This window comes from Dasypus novemcinctus, chromosome 9 (assembly GCF_030445035.2).
Source record: "Dasypus novemcinctus isolate mDasNov1 chromosome 9, mDasNov1.1.hap2, whole genome shotgun sequence".
Classification (NCBI taxonomy): Eukaryota; Metazoa; Chordata; class Mammalia; order Cingulata; family Dasypodidae; genus Dasypus; species Dasypus novemcinctus.
The window spans coordinates 87,235,697-87,255,587 of NC_080681.1; the positions used below are offsets into that span (position 1 = coordinate 87,235,697).

General features: G+C 36.8%; 1 protein-coding gene across 9 annotated transcripts in view; it reads right to left on the reverse strand.

The window, feature by feature from the left end:
* Positions 1 to 19,891, reverse strand: part of MAST2 (microtubule associated serine/threonine kinase 2) — a 236,912-nt gene that overhangs the window by 90,403 nt on the left and 126,618 nt on the right. Inside the window, exons 1-2 of one of the 9 annotated variants that reach the window (XM_058303656.2) lie at positions 5,851 to 5,988; positions 3,340 to 3,531 (exon numbers count right to left, since the gene is read on the reverse strand). The exons of 7 other annotated variants lie outside the window; for them this stretch is intronic. In XM_058303656.2, coding sequence (XP_058159639.1) covers positions 3,340 to 3,531; positions 5,851 to 5,900 — 242 coding nt within the window. In that variant the 5' untranslated portion in view covers positions 5,901 to 5,988. Of the gene's footprint in view, positions 1 to 3,339; positions 3,532 to 5,678; positions 5,762 to 5,850; positions 5,989 to 19,891 lie in introns of those variants that run through there. One more of the 9 variants, XM_058303655.1, reaches the window with a different exon arrangement.

Sequence of the window (19,891 nt, forward strand, 5' to 3'; positions counted from 1 at the left end):
AGGGCCTCTGCCACATCTAATGGAGCCTTCTCTTTACTCACGTATCTGCTTCTGTGTGTGCTTACTTCCTAGGCTCCAGGATTGAAACTCTAACTTTCTCTTCTGCCACGCCATTTTCTCTGTGAGTCCCCGTCTATCAAGGGGAGGGGCAGGAACTCGACATCCTACTGATATGGCTCAATCAAAGCCTTAATTATTATTTAATCAAGTAAAAGTGTTCACAAACATAATCCAATACCTATTTTTGGAATTCATAAACAATACCAAACCACCAAACTCTAATAAGGATTTCTTACTGTGAACGCTCCCACTTTATGAAGAACCAATGAAGACTAGACTACAGTATAACTGACGGTATACCTACACCATTGTATGTTCCAGAATGTTTCCAACACCAAACTTCTATATCCAGCAGGCCTAAAGCTAGGCCAGGGAGGGAGTATCCAAACAGAGGCCAACAGTCTCCCTGAATTGAGGAGACAGAATTGAGATTTTGGGAAGGCTAAAGTGGCTAGAATTTGCCAGGCAGAGTACCAGAGAGCAAAGTGCTGTACAGAGCACTCTGGACATCTGCAGAGGGTTCCTCTTGAGTTTGACCTGAGTACAGATCAGCACATGTGAGTAAGGAAACTATCCAAGAAAAGAAGCAAGTGAAACACTCTCTGGAATTCACACAGGGCCAGGAATAGCTCACGTTCCCACCAGCCAGAGTGGAAAAATCACATAAAACATGGGGCATTGCGTAGTCACAAGGTATTGCCTCAATAGTAAGGGAAAAGTAGCCTCAAATGCTGCTCTGGTCCCACCTAACAAAGCTTAAAAGCAAAGCTCAAAAGGATCAAACTACATCCAAGTAACTTAACTTGCATCCCAGAACAAAGCTCAAGAACATTTAAAGGATACAAAAATACCCGGGGGAAAAAAAAAAGAAAAAAAGAAGGGAAAAAAAATTACTAGCAAACAACTAGGTAAAATCATCTTGCCCTATTACTGAACTGGTTCTTTGCTTGGGAGAGAAACAAAAGAAGAATGGAATCAAACACTAATAGAGTGACCAAACATGTGAACAAGTCTAGAAAAAAAACATGGCCTTTAATAAGTTGTTTTCCCCCTAAAGTGCAAGACATTGCTCCAAGGCAGGGATCCTGAGACCACAGGCACCAAGAGATACTATTTCAAGCCAAGTGCCAAGACTGCGTACACCTTAGACTGTGGGCGCTACCCAACTTAGTCAGTCTCATACACTAAGGGCTAGTACTTCTGGAAGGGGTAAGTTCAGGGAAAAGTCAGCCCATGCTAAGTCCAACACTGCTCCAATTGAGCTCCTAAGAGTTCAAATCAAATAATGTCACACACAAATCTGTATAATAAATTATAGTTCTACTTAAATTTTAGTTTTCTGCTACTTTTTTCCCTAACTAAATGCTTGAAATATACCCATTGATTATCCACACCTTCCTTTTTGAAAAAAATTTAATTGGCTTCCAATGTACCATTCTCTTGGTTCTTCTCTTCTCCTTCCTGAACAGCTTGCTCCTTTTCAGCCTCTCCTTTCCTAACTCCTTATTATCTCCCCAACCTCTATAAATTAGACTGCCCCAGGGCTCAATCCTTAGACATCTCTTCTCTATCAACAGTCATTTAATGAATGATGTCACAAATCTATAGCCTTATACACTACCTACATGCTGACAATTTCTAATTATGTATTTTTAAGCCCAGACCTCACATATCTCTAACTTAATGTCTAGTTACCTCTTGCAATTTCCCAATCTCAGTTCATAACTTCAATTTTTTAGCTGTTCAACCCAAAATCTTCAATCATCCTTAACTCTTTTTTTTCTCAAACCCTCATTTAATCCATCAACAAATTCTTTCAATTCTATATTCAAAATCTGATGACTTTTACCACCTGTACCACATTGGGTTCCAACAACCATTGTCTCTTACACAGATTATTACAGTATACTTCTTGCTATAGCCAGAGTAATCCTTTGATCTAAGATCATGAAATTTTTCTACTTCTAATCTTCCAATGGCTGTGGGCTTCTCAGTATAAAAGCAAAAGTTCATATAATGGCCTTTAAAATTCTACTTAATCTGATTCCCCACTACAACTCAGACCTTATTTCCTACCACTCACCACCTAACTTATTCCACACCAGCCTCACTGGCCTCTTTGCTACACAAAGAACACATGAAAGAAACTCCCAGATCAGCACTTATTATAGCCACAAACTGTAATATTCTTCCCTTTGGGTATCTCCCATTTTCACTCCAGGTCTTTGCTCATATATCAACTTACCATTGAGGATCTACCTGACCATCTTATATAAAAGATGGCCCTCACATTCCCTACTCTCCTTGGCCTACTTTATTGTTCTCAGTGGCCCTTAGAGCCATGTGTTCAAAATTTACTCCTGAGCTTGTTCGACCCCTGAGGGCAGGAATTTTATCTCTTCATGTTCACAGATATGTTCTCAATGCCTAGAATAGTGTCTGGGCCCTAGCACATACTCAAATAATGTTGAATATGAGTAGGAAGCCAAGAAGAAATAGGGGGAAGACTATTTTTATCAATCCAAAAAATCACAACTGTTTTAGACTCAAATTTTCCTATTGTCTAAAATGTGAGGTTTAGACTATTAAATCTTTTTTTTTTTTTTAAGATTTATTTATTTAATCCCCCCCTCCAACTCCCCCGGTTGTCTGTTCTCTGTGTCTATTTGCTGCGTCCTGTTTCTTTGTCCGCTTCTGTTGTCAGCGGCATGGGAAATGTGGGCGGCACCATTCCTGGGCAGGCTTCACTTTCCTTCGCACTGGGCGGCTCTCCCTACGGGGCGCACTCCTTGCGCGTGGGGCTCCCCCACACGGGGGACACCCCCTCAAGGCACGGCACTCCTTGCACGCATCAGCACTGCGCATGGGCCAGCTCCACACAGGTCAAGGAGGCCCGGGGTTTGAACCGCGGACCTCCCATGTGGTAGACGGCCGCCCTAACCACTGGGCCAAGTCCGTTTCCCAGACTATTAAATCTTGAAAGAACTCTAGCATTCTCTCATGCTATGCTTCTCCCTACAGAGTGATCAGGTCACAGGGCTGCTGTCCAACAATAAGGATGGCACAAAACTACTAAGTAAATACTGATAGGCTACACTACTTCCTACTGAAATGCTGAATGTAACAGAGAGCTATGAAATTCCTTTTACTCTTTTCTATGCCAGGGCCATAGTACTTACTTAGTTTCTCTCCGTTATAAAGAAATGAGGTATGAGGTTTACCTATTAGGTCAGGAGCAATCATGAAGACCCACGTTCACATGATAGCAGGTTTCCTTACCTCCACTGCAGTGAGCGGCTGGAACAGGGGCTGCCAGGACTGCTGTGGGCTCGTGGGTTCAGAAAAAAGGCAAGAGAAGTAGCCGGAGCACAATCAGCACTAAAAGGGACCTTAGTGAGGGGTAAGGATGGAGCCGATGTGGGTGAAAACATAAGCTGGTTTACTTCAGATCCTCGGCAAAGAGTTGCGATTCTGACAAGGCACCACAGTAGAAAAAAACAGGATCAGTGACAATTTCTCAATAAAAAAGAAGCATATTCAAAGTGGGTAATTTTAGGCAAGACAGTCAAGAAAAGTAAGTGGCCAAATATCATAACTAATTTCCAATGCTGGCACAGAATAATAATAAAGACTAAAACTTAATCCACAGAATTTTTTAAAAAGTCACTTCATCTGCGTAACAAATTGTGCTTCTACTTAAATTTTAGTTTTCCATATCACTTTTTCCCCCCAAAAAAACAATCAAATCCTTTAATATGTTAAGTCTTCATGAAGACTCCTGGATAACTCATTAGATTGCAAACACACAGGTGGTAAATATAGAGTTCTAATTTGTTGATCATTGGCGGATATGGTACAGATGATGAACAATAACTCACAAATTCATAGCATTTAGTTTGTTATACCATTGGCATGGCTTTCTATACAAATACCATATTTAACCACAGTATTTTATATCCAAGTTAAAAAAATTACTTAAATATCATATTAGCACCTCATTTGATTCAAAATGATGTTAGTTGCCTATATTGTTATTGTTGATTGTTTAGGATGTGGGTAAGGTGACATACTACTTGTGTTTAATTACATAAGTAGTTAGGAGGAAGTATTTACTTTTCTATTCATTCTCCCTCTAGCTTGCTTCAGTTTATTTCTCACATGAGTACACAATATGGAGAGATAATAGGGCAGGAAAAGGGAGGGCAGACAGTTATTTAAAATTATAGGCATGTCCAAATTCCCACAACCCCAACATACTAAAAAAAAAAAAATCACAAGAATAATTTAGAATTCCTCACTTTCAAGAAGAGATTTCACTTTCTAAATAAATATTTTAAAAATAAGTTCCCAAGTATACTCAAGCTAGAGATAATTAGAACACACAATAAGACATTTAGTAATTGTTAACCTGAGTAATATTGCTTAGGCAAAATTTTGTAATCTTAAATCTTACCACATAAAATGAAGTTTAGCCATTCTGATGAATATATAATTGGGATAATAGAAATCTATGAACACCAAATTTTGTTTATTTTTTGCTCCTGACTACCACTCTGCAAATTGACTTGACACTAGGGCTAGACTCTAAAAAGGATTATTTGAAAAATGAAAAAGTTAAGGTGATTTATAAATTATTTAATGGCTCTTTATGGCCACTTTCCTAATCCAGAATCAAAGTCAGTGGACCAATCTTTGGGAAGCACGGTTTCTGAACCACTTATGTTTTCTTTTGTTGTTGTTGTTGTTGTTGTAGTATACTTATGTTTTCTTAAACTACAAATTCAACAAAACAACTTCAACTTTACTAACAAATCATCTTTATTTTAAAAGACATTTTAGTTCATGAGGCTTCTTTCTTATGGTCTTTTAACTTTTTTGTCTTGGTATGAGAATAAAAAGTTTTAAATTCTCCAGTGACATACTTCAAACCAGTTCTGTTTTTCAAGGTCTGTCTACTAGAATCTTTAATCCAATCAATGAACATTCATGAATACTGAAGGCTAATGGCCCAAAAGTAGCCCACGAAAGCAGCTTCTCTATTTGCCTATTTATATTAATAAGTAATGGGGAAAGAAAATCTGAAGTGCACTTCCTCCACACTATAATGAGTAAGGCAAAGGTAGTTTGAAACAGATAATTCAGATGGCATGAATTCTAGGCTACTTCTTTCCCTGGTTCCCTAATTTGCTGTTCAATTCACTCGGCACTTCATCATCAAATACAGGTAGGTGAGTGCTTAGAAAAGTCACCCTGAAGTAGAAGCCTTCTTCCATTCCCCAGCTTTGAAATTCTCTCCTACTAAAGTACATAGAAATAAAAATTCAGGTCACACTTTGAAGGACCCAAGCCTACATCCACAAGGGCAGATCTGAGTTGCTGAGCTGATAGGCCAGAGACAGGAATATAATACACTCTACAGTCAAAGGAGGTTACTTTTCATTTCCTTCTGTTTCTCACATTCATGCGGATTGTACTTACAGCAATGACACCAATTTTAAATAAGCATTTGCTTTCAAGGCAGGAAAAATCTATCCTCATTGTTAATTTGGTTCCCCAAGTACCTAGGAACCCCTAAAATGACATCTAAATCAGTTTTCAGAATTAGAAATTTCATATACCTCTGCCAGGGACTACTGTTTCGACCTTGAATTAATGAAGCTAGCTCAGCCCTCTTCCTGACAGACATCTCCAAAACAGAGTCTTTATCCAAGAAAATGAAGCTACGTTAGTTGGCATTAGTTCTTTTCCTGACATCTGTCAGTTTCCAGTCACTGCCCCCAGCCTCCTTACTGAATCCGCAGGCATGGTGCTCCCAGTCTCGCTCTTCTCCGTTTCATCATTGTCCTGGCTACTCAAGTTCTTGCCCTCTCACACTGGCGTCTTTGCAGGGAATTCTCTCACGAAAGGGGTATGTAGCCTGCCAGCCAGATGACACTTATAAAGGTTTCCCAAACTTAAGAGAAAACTTTAACTACTTTTCTTTAAAAACAGATATTCAGAACCCCTCAAAAAAGACCTAATTACCCAGGAGGTAGCAGTGAGGCAGAGTGAGGAATCCCAGATCCCAAATGAATCAGCTGTCCCCTGATCTGCCTGACATCATTCACACTCAGCCTGCAACAAATCAGAGCCACAGAGAGCACCTTGTTCTGTCCTCAGTGACAAGCACCAAATTCCCTCCTCCACAAATCAGTTGCAAGCTCCTGAGACCTGGCAGCAGTGAAGGCTCTGGCAGAAATTATACATACCAACTTGAAAACTCACACTGTGACAGAAATACTATCAACTCAGGAGGTGCAGGACAGGCTAGAACAGCTGCTACAATGGGCAGGGAATAGGAAGAAAGAACATACTAAGAATCCCAAATTGGTATATTAATGAGATAAGAATATGCAGGCATTTCTGCAACATTATTTGTCATCAAATCCAGGCCTGGTAAAGGATGATAGGGCCTTATTATTAATGATCAAAGCACAGTCATTATTCAAATTATGAATTTGGCTAATTAAAACTACCTCAAACAAACTTCAGCACCATTTTTCTTTCAATTTCTATTATTCTCTAATCACGTTAATAAACTTGTGTTAGGAAAAGTTATAAGGAAAATGAAGGAAAAAACCCAGTAATTGAGCATAATTTTGTCCAATAACTATTAATGAAATCCTATCTATACAAGACATTAAGGTGCAGAAGAACTCTACTGAAGGGTAAGCTACTTAAATTCTGAATGCTTCAGTTTACTCATTTGTAAAATGGAGATAATTATGGTACCTAATACACAGATTGTGGTGAGGATTAGTGTGTATAAAACAGAACAGTGCCTGGCACACTGTTTATACAGAGGAAGCACTAGTATGTTAGCTATTATTATAGATGATTATAGCTCCTGCCCTTCAGAAACTAGTTTCCAATCTAAAATAGAAGATAACTCTACATGTATAAGAAACCATCTGAAGAAAACCAAGTGACCAAATAAACTGGGTAGCTAGACACTAGCAGCTAGGGAGCCAAAGAGAAAGCAAAGGTCTCTGTCCTCTGCTTCAGAGCACCTGCTGATGATGGTGGGTAGTCTCATTCACTTAGATGACAAAGTACATTAAAGTGTTTTTCTAAGGCAGTATTCAAAAGATTAATCCAATCAGTACTTTTTGAACTACAAGTCACAACTCTTTCACAGAACATGAGGTCAATGTAGGAAGCCAGGACTAACCTTTTTTTTTTAAAAGGGAAACAACAAAATAGAACAAAAAAGAAGATAAAATATTTCACACCAAGTAAGGGTAAAAACTTTTCTGAAATTTGTGTTTGTGACATCACTTACCAAATACACACATACTGAAATAAATACAGTGTGCACTTGTGTGATGAGTCACAATGTAAACAGAATCTACTTGTTATCAGGGGTCACATTCTAAAAAGTTTGAAAAAGCCACTATTCTAATCTATTTACCCAAGCAAACTCACCCTACCCAGTAGCTACAAGACACTCTCCATGCCCTAGTCCATTACTCAGCTCTCACACCTCATGTTTCCCCTGTCTTCTACAAGTCCTAAAGATAACTAGAATGCACTCTCAGAAATCTAGTACCTCTCCACCCTTGCAATGATATCAGGGTTAGTTACAAAAGCCCTTACTTCAACAGCCAGGAGACCTGCCATGGTCTATCCCCATCCCACGTAGAGGCATGCACTTATGGCTGGGCCCTAAGCTCAGGCTACTGATTAATAATAATAGTAATAACAGTAGTAAAAATACCAACATTTATTAAGTGTTCACTATCTTCTAGGATCTATTCTAAGCACTTTACAGGTAATAGCCATGTAATCCTCACCAGTTTTATGATATATGTGCTGCTATTATTAACAACACACACAAAAAAACTCAGAGATGTTAACCTCATAGCAGTGGTAAAGGGTGAAGCACCCTTTCCTTAATATGTTTTTACCTAGTTAACCTACATCTGAATTATACTAGCTAGAAGTATTCCTGTCTTCAGCCAAGTTGGTGAACTGAAGCAGTCTTTCTCCAGAATCAATGTTATGAACCACTGTGCTATATAATACCTTTCAGTAGAAGATTCTGACAACAGCAAATGGATTTCTCTCTAGCCTGTTGTGCAATAATTGGGGAGTGGAGAGGTGGGGAATGGAGGTCCTTAAATAATACGGAAGTGAAAAAATGTTTGTTTCCTTTTTAAGGAATGAGAGTCATATCTTATGTCCCTCATCTGACTCAAAGATGCTATCACTTTTACTCCTACGGTTTAACATATCACCACACCGGTTTAACATATCACCACACCGAGCAATCTGTTTAAACTTATTGGCATTAGAATTGATTTGTGCTAATAATCTAAGGCTTTGTAAACACTAAGAACACCTAACAGTTCCCTGGAACTGGTGACAATGTTCCACAATTTGCAGTATGACAAATGAAACATCCACCTTTTGTTATTCATTCATACATCAAATATTTGACTGAATTGCCACCCTTACAGTCAGGCAAGAAAGGTCTCTGCCAGGGGCTTCTCACTTTAGAGGTTCTACAGAATAATGCATACATATAAAATAAATTAACTAAAAGAAATAGGGTTCCTCTGTCACCTGGCACCTGAACATTCAGCACTGACAAAGTGGAACCCTAAAAATGAATTCTTGTGACTAACACTGCACAGAATTCAGGAAAACACTTGACCATAACTTTCCTCCTATGTCCTTGAAGAAAAAAAAGGCAACTATATAAGAATGTCATAAATGTTTATGGGTTGTGTCACTGCAAACTTCAGAAAGAACACTGCCTCAGAGTACAGAATATTTGAGCAGCACAAGGTCTTAGGCAAACAAAAAGACAAATTAATCTGTCAAATCCTTCCTCTCAGCATGAATGTAATAAATTTCTTGCTTAACAGAAGTATTGTTTCCTAGTGGTGCCAAATATCCAATTACTTGGTTTCTTTCTGTTCCAATTCAAGGTTCTAAAGGTACTCATAATTGAGCTCAGGACTCATAGTAGAAGCACACTGCAGCTGAGGAACATTGTGCAGAATTAAAGAATTCATAACTGTATTTATGTGCTCGTCTAATCATAACATGCGTAAGGCATGAGCCAATTTTTTTACACTGGTAATCAGTGGAACAGTTAATGCTAGAATTACAATTTCTTTTTATAAAATATGTATTTAGATATATTTAAAATCTTAAAAATTTTAAATGCAGTTTAACTTTGAATATGTAAAAAGAATAACTTTCTAAAAACATGAAAATTTAAATATTTTAGTTACTTTAGATTTTTTATGAAAATATAGTGAAACTTGGTACACTTGAAATACAATTATATTTATTTCTTTCTTTATTTTTAAATGACTAGCCCTGCACCTTGCACATTTATGTTCATTAAATGAAAACTCTACTTTTTTGTTCTTAATTGCACTCCGGACCACATATGTGGGAAGCCAGCACTCAACCACTGAGCCACATCAGCTCCCCTACATTTTATTTTTAAACCATACAGGTCATTGAAAATGAGTAAAAGCTGTGATCATGACAAAGAAGGAAAAACAAGAAAGTACAGCTCAGAGAAGGAAAAAGGCTGAAAAAAGAAAATCTAAAAATAAGGTGGTCTGCTTAAATTTGAAAAATTATTTGCACTGTTTTAGCTTCCTTGTTGCAATGAGTTGGCTTAAACAATGGGACTTCACTGGCTCACAGTTTTGAGGGTAAGAGAAGTTCAAATCAAGGCTTCATCAAGGCAATGTTACTTCCTGAAGACTGACATTCTGGAGCTGGCTGCTTAGCACAGAGCAATGCATTTGGGTAGCCTCTCCTGGCATCTGAACCTTCTCTTCCAAGTTCTGTTGAACTTCAGCTGTTTATTTCCTGTGGCGTTTTATCTCTTGGTCTGAATTTCATTCTTTTTATAAAGAACTCAGTAATAGGATTCAAACCCATCCTAAATGAGTTAGGCTATACATTAACTGAAGTAAACTCATCAAAAGGATCTACTGGGAAGCGGACTTGGCCCAATGGATAGGGCATCTGCCTACTACATGAGTTCAAACCCCGGGCCTCCCTGACCCGTGTGGAGCTGGCCCATGCGCAGTGCTGATGCGTGCAAGGAGTGCTGTGCCATGCAGGGGTGTCCCCTGTGTAGGGGAGCCCCACGCGCAAGGAGTGCGCCCCGTAAGGAGAGCCGCCCAGAGCAAAAGAAAATGTAGCCTGCCCAAGAATGGCGCCACACACATGGAGAGCTGGCACAGCAAGATGACGCAACAAAAAGAAACACAGTGCAGCTGAAAAGGATAGAAGCAGTCACAGAAGAACACACAGTGAATGAACACAGAGAGCAGACACCTGGGGGGGTGGGGGGAAGGGGAGAGAAATTTTTTAAAAAAAGGATCTACTTCCACTGAGTTCACTTCAACAGGAATGGATTAAATTTAAGGACATGTTAAGCACTAAGAAAAGATTGATTAAACCAAAAATAAGCCATAGTATTAAAAAAAAAAAGACAAATAAATGCTAATATAGAACACTGGTATCATAGTTCTTAAAAGAATATTACCTATTCTTTATTTAGCCAAACACAAATATTTCATGTATATGGCTTAATAGCAAAACAATCACAGAAAACAGCTGAAAACTGAGTTTTAATGTAAGTTTATTTTTTAAGGAGGTACTGGGGGTTGAACCCAGAACCTTGTACACGGGAAACAGGTGTTCAAACCACTGAGCTATACTTGTTCCCCTTAACGTAAATTAATTTGAAATTTGATTCTAGAATGGCTAAATGCTTAAGATGCATAAAAATAATGAAGCAAATGGTTACTGTTAAGGATAAGGACTTCAAAGTGAAATTATTAATTTACTTGGCAATAAAGTAAGAGAAGAAAATTATACCTAAAAATTTTAAAGTAAATATTACTCAGTTGTATAGATTGTCACAGGGACAAAATTCAGGTTAAACAACTAACTTTGTAGTATTTATTGTTCATCTACCAAAAAAAATGTCTAAATGAATGAAAATTTCATTAGCTTTATACTTGATGCAAAAAATACAGGTTTTGACTTAAGGGAAAAAAAACAACAAATTTCAATTGTAGGCACTGACATAAATGATTGGAGTTTCCACCTCCAACTATGACAGAATTACTGAAACAGAACTAGGCTCCCTGCTACAAACCACCATAAAAGCAGACAAAATATATGAGGCAGCAGTTTTCAGGCACTAAGAAACAGGCAACACAAGAATACAAAACCAGAAAGAAGGGATACTCAAAAGGTGAGCCCCTAACTGTTCTCCCCCCCCCACCTGGGAACAATTTTCTTATAGCGACACAGAAAACCAGAGTTCGAGCAGAGCACAGGAATTCCACTGAGCTGTGGAGGCAGAAAAAGCAGAGGTTACAGTTCTGGGCAGCTCATCAGGCACATGCTAAACATTCAAGAAAGACCATATGCTGGGCCATAAAATAAGTCTCAAGAAATTTCAGAAGATTCAAATCCGATAAAGTATGTTGTCTGACTGCAAAAGAATTAAATTTAAAAATCATAACAATAAAATAATTAGAAAATCCACAACCATTTGGAAATTAAAACACATACTTCTAGAGAAGCAGATGTGGCTCAAACAGTTGGGCACCTGCCTACCACACGGAGGTCCAGGTTCAGGTTCCAGTGCCTCCTAAAAGAAGATGAGCAGACACTGCCCCTGCCACCAGGAACAGATGCCATAAGCCAGCAGACACCGCAGCCTGCAGGTTGCGGATGTGACTCAGGCACTTGCCTCTCATGTGGGAGATTCCGGGTTGGGTTCCCAGTGCCTCCAGGAGAAGGCAAGCAAACAATGAGCAGTCAGATGAGAGAACCATCTGGGGGAGAGAGGGGTATAAATAAAAAGAAAAATAAAGTAAATAAATAAATCTTAAAAAAAAAAAAAACATACAAGAGAGCGAAAATTTAAAAAAAAAACTTTTAAGTAAACTACTAATTAAGAAGAAATCACAAAGGAAATTAGAAAATATTTTGAATTAAATTATAATGAGTACTAACATATCAAATTTTGTATGAATGACTTAAAGCAGTGCTCAGAGAGAAATTTATAACTTTCAATGCATATGAGAAAATAAGGAAGATCTAAAATCTAAAAATGCTTCCACATTAAAAACTAAAAGAAGAGCAAATTAATTTTAAAAATCAAAAAGAATAATTTAAAAGAACAGACCTAAAAGAGCAGAAAAAAGAAATAGAAATAAATTAACAAAACCAAAAGTCAGTTCTTTGAACATATTAATAAAATTGGTACAGCCCTTGTAAGAGAAATCAAGAAAAAAAAAAAAGAGAAAACACAAATTACTAATATCCTGAATAAAATAGGGGATATCACAACAGATCTACAGACATTAAAGGATAATAAGAGAATAGTATGAACAACTTATTTCAATAAATTCTATGATTTAGATAAAACTGGACAAATTCCTTTTTAAAAAACTACCCAAAATTGATGTAATATAATAATAATTTATATAAATAAATAGCCCTTTATTTTAAAAAATTGAATTCTCTCAAACACCTTAAAAACAAACAAACAAAAAAACTCCAGGCCCAGATGATTTCAATAGTGAAATCTATCCAATATTGAGGGAAAATTATTACCTACTTAATACAAACTCTTTTAGAATACAAAGGTGGAAGAAATGCTTTCCAACTCATTTTACAAGGCCAGTATAACTCAGACTAAAAAATCTGACAGAAACATTTCAAGAAAATACCCCTCAAGAATATAAGACACAAAAACCCTAAACAAAATACGAACAAATATAAAACAAGGATAATACAATATGACTTAATTGGGTCTATCCCAGGACTACAAGGATGATACATTTGAAAATCAATGTAATTAACATAAATCATATGATCATCTTAACAGATGCAGAAAATTCAACATCTATTAATTATAAACATCACCCTCACCCTGAAAACTATGAAAGAAGGAAACTTCCTCAATCTGATAAAGAGCATATACAAAAAACTAAACTAACATCACATATAATGGTTAAACACTGAATACATTCCCCCTAAGAACGGAAAGTGGGCAAGAATGGAAACTCTCAAAGTCCTAGGCAAGGTAATGAGACAAGGGAAATTAAAGCATATACACTGGAAAGGACAATATAAAACCGTGCCTGTTCATACATGACATGGTGTTTATACAGAAAATCCCAAAGAATTTACAAAAGACCTATTAAGATTTATAAGTGACTTTAGCAAGGCCATAGGATACAAGATACAAAAGTTAATTGTATTGCATACTTACAACACATAAATGGAAATATATAAATTAAAAGACTATCATAGTACCAAAAAACATAAAATACTTGGCAGTAAACTTAACAAGATGCACTAGACCTCTCCATTTAGAAGTATATATGATTGCTAAGAGAAAATAAAGATAATCTAAATAAGTGGAGAGCCATGTTCATGGATTGGAAGACTATGCTGTTATTAATACCATGTCAAATCTGCCAATCAAAATCCAGGAAGGTTTTTTAGTAGAAATTTACAAGCTGGTTCTAAAATGTCTATAAAGGGAAACGGACTTTGGCCCAGTGGTTAGGGCGTCCGTCTACCACATGGGAGGTCCGCGGTTCAAAGCCCGGGCCTCCTTGACCCGTGTGGAGCTGGCCATGCGCAGTGCTGATGCGCGCAAGGAGTGCCGTGCCACGCAAGGGTGTCCCCCGCGTGGGGGAGCCCCACGCGCACTTGCGCCCGTGAGGAAAGCCGCCCAGCGTGAAAGAAAGTGCAGCCTGCCCAGGAATGGCGCTGCCCACACTTCCCGTGCCGCTGATGACAACAGAAGCGGACAAAGAAACAAGACGCAGCAAATAGACACCAAGAACAGACAACCAGGGGAGGGGGGGAAATTAAATAAGTAAATAAATCTTTAAAAAAAAAAAAAAATAAAATAAAAATAAAATGTCTATAAAAATGAAAAAAAAAAAAAAAGAATGGTCAAAACAATTTTGAAAAGAAAAAAGATTTGGAGGGTGCATACACCTGATTTAAAGATGTACTAAAAGCTACAGTAATCAAGAAAGTATGTTATACTGGACAAAAGTCCATTGGAAAGTATGTTACAATGGAACAAAATAGAGAGTTCAAAACTAGACCCACCTTACATGGTCATTTGACTTTGGATATAGTTACTAAGGTAATTCTATAGAGAAAGGAGAAAATTTTCAACAAATGGTCCTGGATTAACTACATATCTATATGAAAAAAAGAAACAAAAATAAATGAGGGAAGTGGATGTGGCTCAAGCGATAGGGCCTCCACCCATTGTTGGTAGTTAATCCAGGACCACCATTTGTCGAAAATTTTCTGCCTACCATATGGAAGGCCCCAGTCCCTGGGGCCTCCTGGTGAAAAAGAAGAAAAGAAAGCAGGCCTGTGCAGTAAGCCAGTGCTCGTATGGTGAGCCGAGTGTCCACACAAAGAGTGCCAACGTGGCAAGCCGAGCGCCCACAAGAGTGCCCACATTGTGAGCCATGTGCCTGCGCAGTGAGCCAATGCCCACACAAGTGAGTCATGTAGCAAAATAATAACACAACAAAAGAGAGACAAAGGGGAGAGTCAAGGTAAAGTGCAGCAGAAACCAGGAAATGAGGTGGCACAGTTCACAGGGAACCTCAGGATCGAATCTCAGTGAATCCTAGAGGAGAAAAAATGAGAAGAGAAGACAAAAAGAGAAATAGATACAGAAGATCACACAACAAATGGACACACACAGCAAAAACAGCAGGGTGGGAGTAAGGGAGAAATAAATCTTTAAAAAAATAAAATAAATGAGAAGTATCAATCTCTTTCTCATACCATAAACAAAAAATAATCCCAAAGGGATTAATACCCAAACATAAAAGGTAAAATTACAAAATGTCTAGAAAAAATAATCGGAGAAAATCTTCATGATCTTGGGCTGAACAAAAACTTATTAGAACACAAAATGCACTAACCATAAAAACTCACAAATTGAACAACATCAAAATTAGGACCTTGTGCTCTTTGAAAAACACCATTCTAGTCACAGACTAGGGGAAATAGTCACAGTACATATATCTAACAAAAGACTGTATGTGAGAGTACATGTGCAACTTTTACAACTCAATAATACAACTCAACAGCTCATTTTTCTTAATGGACAAAAGATTTGAACATTTCATAAAAGAAGATATACAAATAGTCCATAAGGACATGAAAAACATGCTCAACATCATTTCACTTGGAATGTATGTTAAAACCACCATGAGATACACACCCACTAAAATGGATAAAATTTGTAAGTCTGTCTATAAGTGCTGACAAGGATATAGTTGAACTAGAACTCTTAACATTGCTGGTATGAGTGTAAAATAGTACAACCATTTTGGAAGCATGTCACAGGGTCCTGCTCACACTCAAGGAAGCAGGGGAGGAATACACAAAGGTATGAACACCAGGAGGGCCAGGCCATGGGGGCCAACTTAGAGTTTGTCTATGCCATGCATAACTATGAAAAAGATTCACCAGCAAATAATCCCCAAAATGATTTGTGTAGACTTTAAGGCCATCAAAGATCAAAGTTTAGTCCGAACATATACTGCTATTTTTGGTTTTCTTTATAATAGCCCAACATTGGAAAGATTAAAGACGATCTCAAGAAGTGAACCGAGGTATTGTTTTAAGAGAGGGTGAAAACTACAATATGTGATAGCAAATTATAAAATGATATGAAAATATTATATATTTTCTATGACAACAATAATTTACCATGAGATCCCGTTACAATGTTTGATGTGCAAAGTCTATGACTCATTTCTAAATCTAAGTGTTCAAGAAATTTTTTTGACAATTCCAATTTCTACTGCCACAGCAGACTAACACTAATAACTTCCAAACAGAATTTTTAAAAAGGAAAAAACCTAATAAACAAAATGCCTGACTTTGGCATTACTGTCAAAGGAACACAATTTTTTTAAAAATCTTGATTCCAATGTCATGATTTTGCTGAATTAAAACCAAAATAGTACAAGTTATGTGAAAATCAGAAACCACAAAGTTAGTGATTTTGCTGAAATAAAGTCATAAAAATTTACAAGAAAACTGGCTCTAACATTTGCCTGGTTTCCTCATAAATGATTTGTGGTGGTTTTTTTTTTAACTCTTTAAATGTTTTCATTTTCTAACTGAATGAGAACCTGATTTTTACCTTTTTTTGGGGGGTGGAGGTGGGGGAAGTATCCATTAAAGAGTTTTAGAAGTCTTTCACTGAGATGATGAATGAATACACCTAACAAAACCTCTCATAAGGGCTGCTTAAGCACCATCACAACTTTTCTTGGCTCCCAGAGGTGAATGTGAAGCTGCAAGAGAACTCTGCAACTCTCTACTTTTCTAATTTTAGTTTTCCTCTATATAACTGAGTTTTTTGGGGGGGTTGTTTAGGGCTAAGTTACTACCCACTGGTGACAGCAATGATTAGGAAATTGCTTTTATGGTCCAACCACTTCAGGTATGCACCCAAGGAAAATGAAAACATATGCTCATAAAGACTTGTACATGAATGGTCATAGCAACTTTATTCATAATATCCAAGAGCTGGAAACAACTCAAATGTCCATCAACAGATGAATGGATAAACAAACTGGTATAATCACACAGGTATTACTCAGCATGACTTACAGAAACATGGATGAATCTTAATAACATGCTGAGTGAAGGAAACCAGATACAAAGAGTAGAGGCTGTGTGATTTTCTTTTATATGAAATACTGACACAGGCAAAACTAATCTATAGTGCCAAAAAGTAGAAGGAGACCTCAAGGTAGAAAAAAGGATATACTGCAAAAAGACATAAGGAATATTTTGGGGTAATAAAAAAAAGTTCTGTATCTTATATTTATGTATATATTTGTCAAAATTCATCAAAAAAAATTTTTGAGGTCCTTCCCCTCAAAATACTTACTGTACTGGAAATGGGAATTGAGAAATTTTTAAATGCTTCTTTATTGGTTCATTTAAAGATAGCAATGATAAAAGCATTGTGTGTTAATACATCATAGTATTATTATAAAATTCAATCTGACCTTGAAGGACCCCTAAGATCTATTGTTAAGTAAAGTATAAATTTGTTCCAGAATATGAAGGAGAACATAGAAAGTGAATTCTGTTGCCATGCTTTATAACATCTGAGTCTGAAAAGTTATGAAATGATTAATATGTTAGCAAAGTTTGTTCAAGTTTGATAGACTAGTGTGGTACTTTGAAGCTGTATGTACCCCAGAAAAACATTTTTTAAAATCTAATCCATTCCTGTGGGCCCCGCTGTAAACAGGACCTTTTGATGAGGTTACTTCAGTTAAGAAGATGTGGGCCCACCTCAGTCAGGATAGGTCTTAAGCCTATCACTGGAGTCATTTATAAGCAGAGTGAAATTCAGACAGACAGAGAGAGAGCCATGGGAAGCAAGAAGCTGAAATTCAACGGAAAGAGAAGGAAGAGAGAAGTAGATGCTTCTTGCCAGCAGCCAGCCCTAGAATACCAGTCTCTAGGGAGAGAGCAGCACTTCAGTGCCTTGATTTGAACTTTCTTTTAGCCTCAAAACAGTAAGCTAATAAAATCCCACTGTTTAACCTGACCTATTTCATAGAATTTGCTTGAGCCAACTAAGAAATTAAAACAACCAGTTTCCTAGGTTTACTGTTTATAGCTATCACCTAAAATATGAATATTCTTTTTCTCTGTGTAATCTGCCTAGATAAGAGACTTTTTCATCTTACCAGAATATTTTTGTGCTTTTTAGAAATAATAAGCACAATAATTTTTTGTGCTTAAAGAAAAAGCTATGGTTCTTTACAATCATGTTACCATCTATGTTCATTTTTTAAAAATGTTTTATTGTTACTTTGGTTAAATAAGTAAATGGGTATTATTTCTCAGGCACCACTGATAACTCAAGGGTCTCCCCTTGGGTTAGATTTTTGCCTTCCCAAAAATCAGATCCTAAATAGAGAAAAAGAAAATAAAATTTTCAGTATATTTTTAACACCCAAAACTCTCTTTGAAATTATTCAAAGGGCCCCTGGAAAAATCACAAAAATGTGTTCTTTCATCTTTTTATAATGAGGTGCTAGAAATAATTAGGTTTCTTTGATATGCTACTATGAATGAATTTCATGGGAAGATCTGCCAAATCAGAAGAGATGCCCAGCCTTCCCTCACTTAAATATGTACAGGTAAAATGGTATTGATATAAATATTTCAGAAATTGCATGATTTATGGGACATTCCTAGAGATTTAGTTAATGTCTTCATTGTCCATAATATGGTTCTGTTTGAGTCCTGATGATATTGCCAAATACTGGGCAATAACAGTATAGTGTTATTGGTCATAATTTCAGTTATTATTTACAATGCTTACTTAGTGATAACCTTACTTTTAAAATTTGAGTTTAGCGTATTCTAGGCCAATGGAGTTTTATAAAAATACAGACATCTAATACTCCAGATTCAAGGAATCTCTTAACTTGATATTCTTAGTATATTTTTGTTACGTTCTTGGCATTAAGTGTATTAAGTCGGGATTATTATATGAACTATATCAAGAATTTTTCCTTTTTTACAAATTATGTTCATCCATATTTATAAACCAGATGTAACACGGTCTTCTTTCAAAAGAAATAACCCTTAAAGACATTTTCTCTAAGAGGTTTTTGGACTGACTTTATAATTCCTGTTTTGCATGCCATAGAAACAACCTAATTTACCTTGTTGCTTTATTCTTATTAAGAACTGTCATCAGAGCTTTCACATTTAAAACTTATCAATACCACAGCTATTTTAAGTCTGTCATCTACAGAGAGATTTTGTTTTACCCTTTTGCTTGGCTGTAGGCTCTGCAATTGACTAGAAGCCAGAGTTTGTGTCTTCAACAAAGAAGGATCCTCTCAGAGCCCTGTGGGAAAGAACCTGCAGGTATTTCAAACTACTGACACTTCAGAGAATAGACTCTTGGGCAAAGACTTCTGTTGGTACTGCTTAAACAAGTGGGCAACTTCTCGACCATTCCAGTGGACTGAGTCAGATTTTTCCTAACTTTTCAGTCAAGAAGTAGGTTACTAACTCAAGACCTAAGGAAATGAGAATTAATTACACAGGACTGAATGAATTGATGAGGGGTGATGGTAGTTCTTTGTTTGGAATATTATTTTAAAGTCTATTTTCTGGATGTATAAGGAAGCTTTTTTCTCTTCCTTCTTAGTAGACTTTGCTTTTGTATTATGAAACATTCCTAAATCATATCTGATTCTTATTGACCCTCCAGAATTGAGATATTCTTATTGAATCTCCTTTCTTTCCAAGGTAATATAGTTATTTGACTAGGTTCAATAAGAATGTTTTTATTTTTATCAGAATATAATTAGAAAAAAATGGTTATGAAACCAAGGCCTTGCTTGGAATATCATATTTCAGAAGGATGCTCATTTAATCAGATGACAGACCATTTTTAAGAAACTATGGTTGTCTTTATGAAGCCAATACTTACAAAGCTCTTCCAGGAAAAATGGCCTTGTACCTGCCTTTAAAAGGTACAGCTTTACAGGAGATAAGGAAAGTCACTTCTTGGCAGATGACCTTGAGAAGAGCAGATGAAGCCTGGTGGAGAGTTTCTTAAGCTTTGTTTCCTAGCCTTGAAATACAAATAATAGAAGCTTTTAAAAGTCCAATCTGAGATTCTTTATAAAATTTTCCAGCAAAGCAAATTCAAGAAGGCCTATATGGTAAATTAACATTCTTCCTA